General features: G+C 32.3%; 1 protein-coding gene across 1 annotated transcript; it reads right to left on the reverse strand.

Annotated features, from left to right (window-relative positions):
• LOC18609169 lies at positions 3,544-5,648 on the reverse strand. Its single transcript, XM_007044176.2, has 3 exons — positions 5,330-5,648; positions 4,988-5,196; positions 3,544-4,028 (listed from the first exon to the last, which is right to left on the reverse strand). Exons 1-3 carry the CDS (start codon positions 5,420-5,422, stop codon positions 3,737-3,739), a joined length of 594 nt encoding a protein of 197 aa, XP_007044238.1. The 5' UTR covers positions 5,423-5,648; the 3' UTR covers positions 3,544-3,736.

A 6,848-nucleotide genomic window follows, 5' to 3' on the forward strand; every position in this document is an offset into this window, starting at 1 on the left:
AAATTGAGTAAGTGGAGACTATATACTTTTGTTATATATATATATATATATATATATATATATGGTTTGAATTGATGGCATGAATGGCTGGATTTGTGGTTTGTGGATTATATGAACTGTTTTGTTTTACCTTGACATGCTGGGTAATATTATATTAGCCATGTCATGCTATCGAAATTTTTATTGATTTGGTGGGTTATTTGATTAGCTTACTGCAATGGGCGGGTTTCCGTGGACCAGCCTATTAGAGGGACATGGTAAACCCCGTTATATTTTACCTTAGTACGAAAGGCGTGGAGGGTATCTCCTAAGGTAAGTTTAGAGTTCACTTCACGCCGAACCACCACGTAAGGATGAAACTCAGCCAACGCCAAGAAATGACTATATTTTAAAAGTAAAAACATGTTTTATTGGTATATGTCGTTTTAACATCCTTGGCGGACTCGGTTGGATGCCCAGGCCAAGGTATCCTCGAGTATGAGTTTTGGCACAAGCCAAGTTTTTAAGAGAATCATAAACCTTGTTGATTATTTTGATGAAATGTAATTGTTTTATATGAATTGAAATGAGTTTTGGAATGTTATGAATTATATTATGATGGGATGATTTAACTGTCTCCATTTACTCGGCTTTAGATGTTGTAGATGAACTTTGCTTACTCACTGGGTTTATAAAAACTCACCCCTTCTTTTTACCCATTTCAGGCTCAGGACAGTCTGTAGACAGCTGATTTTGTCGAGGGTTGCTTTTGGATTGCATCCTTAGAAATTGAAGGTCTATAGTCTTGTATATTTTCGGTTATATGGAGGCCCACATGTTATTGTATAATATTTTTGTATACCTGGTTTAGTGTGCTATTATATATATGAATTTATTTTACTCTTATGCTACAAAAATTGTTTATGCAGGATTCTATAAATATTGTTTTATAAGAAAATAGAATATTTTATTTAATATTATTATTTAGTTTGATTAGCCATAATTTCATTTTAAATGGATGATTTAGATTACTAAAATTATTTTTAGATAAGAAATGTATATTTTTCGATTGTATATTGTATTTTCACCAGGTTTCAAATTTTTCGAGTTAAAATGACCAAAATACCCTTGTGTGGCAGAAATTACTTTTTGTTTGTTTTTTATTTAAAAATAGTTTATATTCCCTTAAAACATCATATTTAGTAATTATTGCTCACGGGGGAGACGTAAAATTGATGCAAGAGCCTTGCGAGGTTTCGGTTGACATTTCAGGTAATTAATGTCTATCGAGACATCGCGGCAATTTTCATGGGCTCGAAAGGAGTACCGAGTCGTGACACCTAAAGTCTTGGAACTTAGAGAAAAGTATGAATTATGAGTTGATAATTAGACTTAGAGTTTAGTTGAATTATCAAATGCTGGGAATGCTTTGAAACTAAAAGTTAAGCTCTTATATTCTAGATAAAGGAAAACTAAGCTTCAAGAATTGCTATTAAGCTTAATTTAACTAGCACCAAAAGCTACAAGCGAATGGTGAGCTGTATTGGCAAAATTCAAGTGAGTACGGCTTGTTGTACATTGGGTAAATGCATGTAATGCATGATACATGTATATGTGCTGCCATGGGACGTAAGTGAGTTATAGTTGATAAGCCAAACTTGTGTATATTGATTGATCCACTCTATGGTGATTGAGCATAACTATGACTATGTTTGATGAATTGCCTATTTGTTGCACAAGCTTATTGCTTGGTGCCTTAGTTTGATGATGTTTAGGTTATTATGCATGAGTAATTACCACTAATTATGATAACACTGGTTTGTTGCGTTCATCTATGTATATGTGACATTATTGGCTACGTAATGAGCTATTAGACCTATTGAGGTGCGTATGATTTTCATCTAATGAGCACGTTTCAAACAATAATATGGTCTAGTTAAAATGTGTCGCGATCCCCGAGGTCTTATTTACCGTCAATGGCTTTAGCACTAGGCATGTCTCATTACCCAAGAAACCCTTCTCTTTTTACAATCTTGTTATTAGTTCATGATGCTTGGAAGCTTATTGGTAAGCTATGAAATGAGCAAATGTGTGCTCCAACGAGTTTGATGAACTATTTTGTATATGCTTTCACGACTTGCACATCTTGATATGACAGTTTATGCATATTGATTATTCCCCACTCATTGAGTTAGTGAGAACTCACTCTAATATATTGTTCCCATGTGTAGATAAGTAGCTTTAAGGATTCTCATGCGGGAAGTGAGTGATTAGCGTCAGTCGGGTTATCGGCACTTTTGGCATTTGGTAGGAACTTTTATTTGCAAGTTTAAAGTGCAAATTAGATAGTGGCTTAGCTTTTCAAACCTTGGTTAATCTTGTAATTTAATTAAATTAATAATATATAAATCATATATATTATTATTTAATAAAGACACTTGACATGTAACACTTAGACACAATGATACGTGCATGTGTAGATATAAAGCAAATACCATTAATTAAATAATAAATTATATAAATTTAAATTTAAATCTTGAATTAAATGATTATTAATTAACTATTAATTATATCAATAGTTTTGTTTGTACAAACATACAATTATGTCTATAAGAAAACAAACATTTAAAATGTCTTTAAATAGGGACTCCTCTAGTTCAAAAAGATATAAAAAAACATACATATAATCTCACCTTCTCTAATATTTTTCCAATTCCTTCCATTCAATTTTACTAAAAAAATTTATAAATTTGATAATTTTACCATACAATAATAAATACTCAAATCAACACAAAATATAATCAATCATTGGAATTCATCATATCTTTGAGATTTATGATTTATTACTACTCTTTTGTACAATATCAATGACTACAAATAAAATCTTATAAATGATAACATTGATACACATCTTGAAATCATTCTATTATTCTTTATTTTTACAATCTTGTGTTCTAAAACATTAAATGCCAAATATTTAATTAATCCAATTGAAGACAGGTTACTTATAGGTGAGTAGGTGGCCCACGAGGGTGGAGTCTAGTGTATTTACGAGGAGCTGTAATCCCCCAAAGTTTTTAAAATGTTATATATATTATATATTATTTGTTTTTTAAAAAAGTATATATTTTTGGTCTTAATGGTCCTTTCAAAAATTTTTATGCTTTATTTCTCTTTTATCTTTAAATCCCAATAAAAATTGACTAACTCTCCTGGTGGCTCAACTGATTTAGTAAGGTGACGGTGGAAGAAGACGGCAAGCAACTCAAGGAAAATTAGTGGGCAATGATGGGTACCTTCGGCAACGTGAGTAAAATGTAAAAGTACCTACCCGGGCGAGAAAACTCTGTTCATCGAAGGGCTCGCGCCCTAGATAGCTAGACGCTTCACCTATCGTTGTTGCCTAGTGCGCCAACTAGTATTCTGAGCCGTATCTTGAGAAGCAAAAAAATTAATTAAGATTAAAAGATATAAACCGTTGCATGACATTTTTTTTCGAGTGTAATTAACATGCAATAAGACGGGCAATGGGGGAAAAACCAGATGTGATCAATGACACGAGGCTAAGTAAATCGGTAAATATATTAACAATTAATAACCATAGTACCCTACATAATTTGTCTTTGATCTGCAAAACTATGTAACTTATATTTCATTCACAGCTCATATGGTCCATTAATTCTTGATCTATCCATATCTCTCTCAACACAAATCACCAAAAATTGTGGAAACCAAACAACCCAAACCACAATTAGAGTTAGGCCTTCTCAAATTCAGGAGGCTGCTGTGCATAACTAGAACTGGTCATTCCAAGGCCTTCATTCTGATGTTTCTCCCATCCACCGGTATCAGCTCTAGAGTGAGCCCAGTAATAGAAGATTGATCCCAGCAAAGACAACAAAGTTAGAGCAGCTCCGGCAGCAAAGACACCTTTCCTGAGGGTAGCACACGATAAGTCATCTCCGCCAAAGATTCCTCGGTACTTGGTGTGGTATGCATTCCGTGCTGATCCCGCCAGCAAACATGCCTCGGCTCCCAAAAAGCTTATCCTAATTCATTGTCAAACTTTGTTACAGCAATAACAAAAAACATTGAAGATGATTTCAGTGAATAAAGATAACAAAGATAGTTCTTACTAGTCTACTGCCTTCAAATATTTTGAGAATGGTAGCTTGATATCCTAGTCTACTTCTTAAAGGAAGAATTGGGTCTTAACAGTATCAGACTTAGAAACATTTTTGCTTTTGGTTTACATAATACAAGCTACTATAGCCTGGCAAGCTTTAATTTTCCCAGCAGAAGTCCCTGAGCATACCAGGTAATCAGACACCAATGTTCTACCAAAGAAAGAGGCATAATTCTGCTGCAGGTCCCAATTCCAGGTTAAACTGCCTCATCAAAGACTCAATGAATTTTCGTAGACCACAGGAAACTTAAACCTGCAATTCCTACTATCCCCAATTTTAATTGCAAGGCTTGTTCTTTGGCCAAGTTTCTTAAATATCTTCCAAACAAAGAGTTTACATGAATAGTTAAGATTGAAATTGCAAATCCAAAGTTAATAGACCAAATTTTCTCGACTAGATCAACAACATGGAAGAATCATCATATATTAAACCTGATATTCAAAACTAGTATTATTTATTCAGTATCTTTGTACAACCTGTTAGCCTCGAAGTTATCCATTGGGTAAATGCGGGATCCATGCATGTGCATAATTAATTTATCACTGGGAAAAAAAATCAGTAAAGGGAAAGTGGCATCAAGACAAAATAACCATTTCAATACACAAAATAGAACAGAGTGCCTCTTAAACTTGTCGGTGGGGTGTTATTAAAAGCAGTAATAATTATAAAAAACAGCAGATGCATGGATAGATCATCAATTGAACTCACGCCAAGCAAAATGACAACAGCTAAGCAACAAGTAATATCAAATCAAAGCAGTAAAGAAGAAAAGAGAGTGAAATTATTAGTAAAATATGTTAGGGAGATTTGGGTAAACTTACCAGGAGAAAACGAAGAAAAAGATGGCGCAAGTGGTGGATGAAGTGCCTCTAAGAAGGCCTTTCCCGAAGCAGAGACATCTAGTAACGCCGTTGAGAACAGTCTGGCTAAGCAGCAGCAGACCAAAAGCAATCAATCCATACACCGTCGAGGCGTCCGTAGTGTAGACGCAGTAGGTCCTCTCGTCATACGGATCAGGCACCACCTTAGCCTTCACAAAACCAAACCCACGAACAAAAACAAAAACAAAAACAAAAGATTTAAAACGCAAAAGAAGTAAAAAAATAAAAAATAAAAACCTACATACATCACTGTCTTAAATTTAAGAGAGAGAGAGTGAGTACGGAGCTGCGGCGTCGTTCGGCTCCAACGGCGAAGACGAAGGCGATGAGATGGAGGGCAGTGACGCAGGTTAAAATGGGGACGGACTTAGCCATTGCGCTCAGCTTCTTGGTTTTTTCTCAAGTCTTGATTTGGGGGTTTTTGTTTGTCTAAATCTAAATATCTCTGCTTTTGAGGAAGGGTGGCCAATACCTACTCAACGAAACCTTTTCCTCAAACGCTGCTGCTTTCGGGGCATTGCTTCCTTTTTTGGATGCGTGTGCGATATGCACCGCTGCCTGTTTCGCCCTTATTTGCACGGCTGATGATTAATTAAGCTTTTGGCTTCTATCAGCTGCTGTCGAGACTATTTTTATGTTCATCTTATTTCGGTATAAATTTTGGATAATTGGCACCTTGTGCATTTCGATTGGTCCTTATTTGGTGGGTTTTTGTACAGCAGCGTAGGGAAAAACGTGAGGGTGCGGAAATGGTGGGACCCTTTTTGCTAAACCGCGATTGACTAGATAGGGGGCGATGTGGGCCCTCACCCCCTAAATAGCTGGACCCTGGTTGGCTCGCCGGGTTGACAGTTTTCCCGGTCGCGCACCGGCTATAACCAGTCAACCTCTAGGTTCCTACTTTTGTCTTAGCATTATTTATTTTTTCCTTTATGTCATGTTTGTTTGGGAGATTGGCTTATTCTTAAGCCACTTTTATTTCTTTATTTGGTTATGAAATAATTTAAGAAGTAACTATTTTACAAAAATAATTATTTTTTAAAATCCTCTAAAATTAAAGAATAATTAATATTATATTCTCTTATGGTATTATTTATTTCATGGTTGAAGAATAAATTCAAAAATTATAAAAATCTAAATACCTTTTACAAGTTTAAAAAATTATAACTTTATTTGTATAAAATATTATTTTTTTCTCTCTCTTCCTCTCTCTTGATTTCAATTTTTAATAAATATTAATATTTTTAAATATTAATATTAAATTATAAATAAAATATTAATAGTTTAAAATATTAAAAATTAAATTAAGCAAAATATTAATATTTAAATTATCAATTATTAAAAAAAATAAAATTATAAATTAATACAATTTAAAAATAAATTAAATTAAAAATAAATAAGCATAATAACATTTAAATTATATATACAATATTCATAATTAAATTATCAATTATTAATATTTTAAATCAATTAAAAATTATTAATATTTAAAAATAAAATAAAATAAAATAATTGATCATAATAATATTTAAATTAAATAAAATTTTAATATTTTAAAATATTAATGATTAAATGATAAATAAAATATTAATATTTAAATGGTCAATTATTAATATTTTAAATATATTATCAACTATTAATATTTTAAAATATTAATGATTAAATGATAAATAAAATATTAATATTTAATGGTCAATTATTAATATTTTAAATAAATTATCAATTATTAATATTTTAGGAATAAAATAAAATAAAATAATTAATCATAATAATATTTAAATTAAATAAATTATTAATATTT

The sequence above is a fragment of the Theobroma cacao genome, chromosome 2, assembly GCF_000208745.1.
Source record: "Theobroma cacao cultivar B97-61/B2 chromosome 2, Criollo_cocoa_genome_V2, whole genome shotgun sequence".
Lineage (NCBI taxonomy): Eukaryota > Viridiplantae > Streptophyta > Magnoliopsida > Malvales > Malvaceae > Theobroma > Theobroma cacao.

What these genes read in the sequence shown, in the direction of transcription:
- LOC18609169 (XM_007044176.2), bottom strand. Translation starts at nt 5,422, where the DNA reads ATGGCTAAGTCCGTCCCCATTTTAACCTGCGTCACTGCCCTCCATCTC. An exon ending in CCGAACGACGCCGCAGCTCC is followed by an intron (nt 5,197 to 5,329) that starts GTACTCACTCTC and finishes GGTTTTGTGAAG; the next exon opens with GCTAAGGTGGTGCCTGATCC. An exon ending in TTTTTCTTCGTTTTCTCCTG is followed by an intron (nt 4,029 to 4,987) that starts GTAAGTTTACCC and finishes ACAATGAATTAG; the next exon opens with GATAAGCTTTTTGGGAGCCG.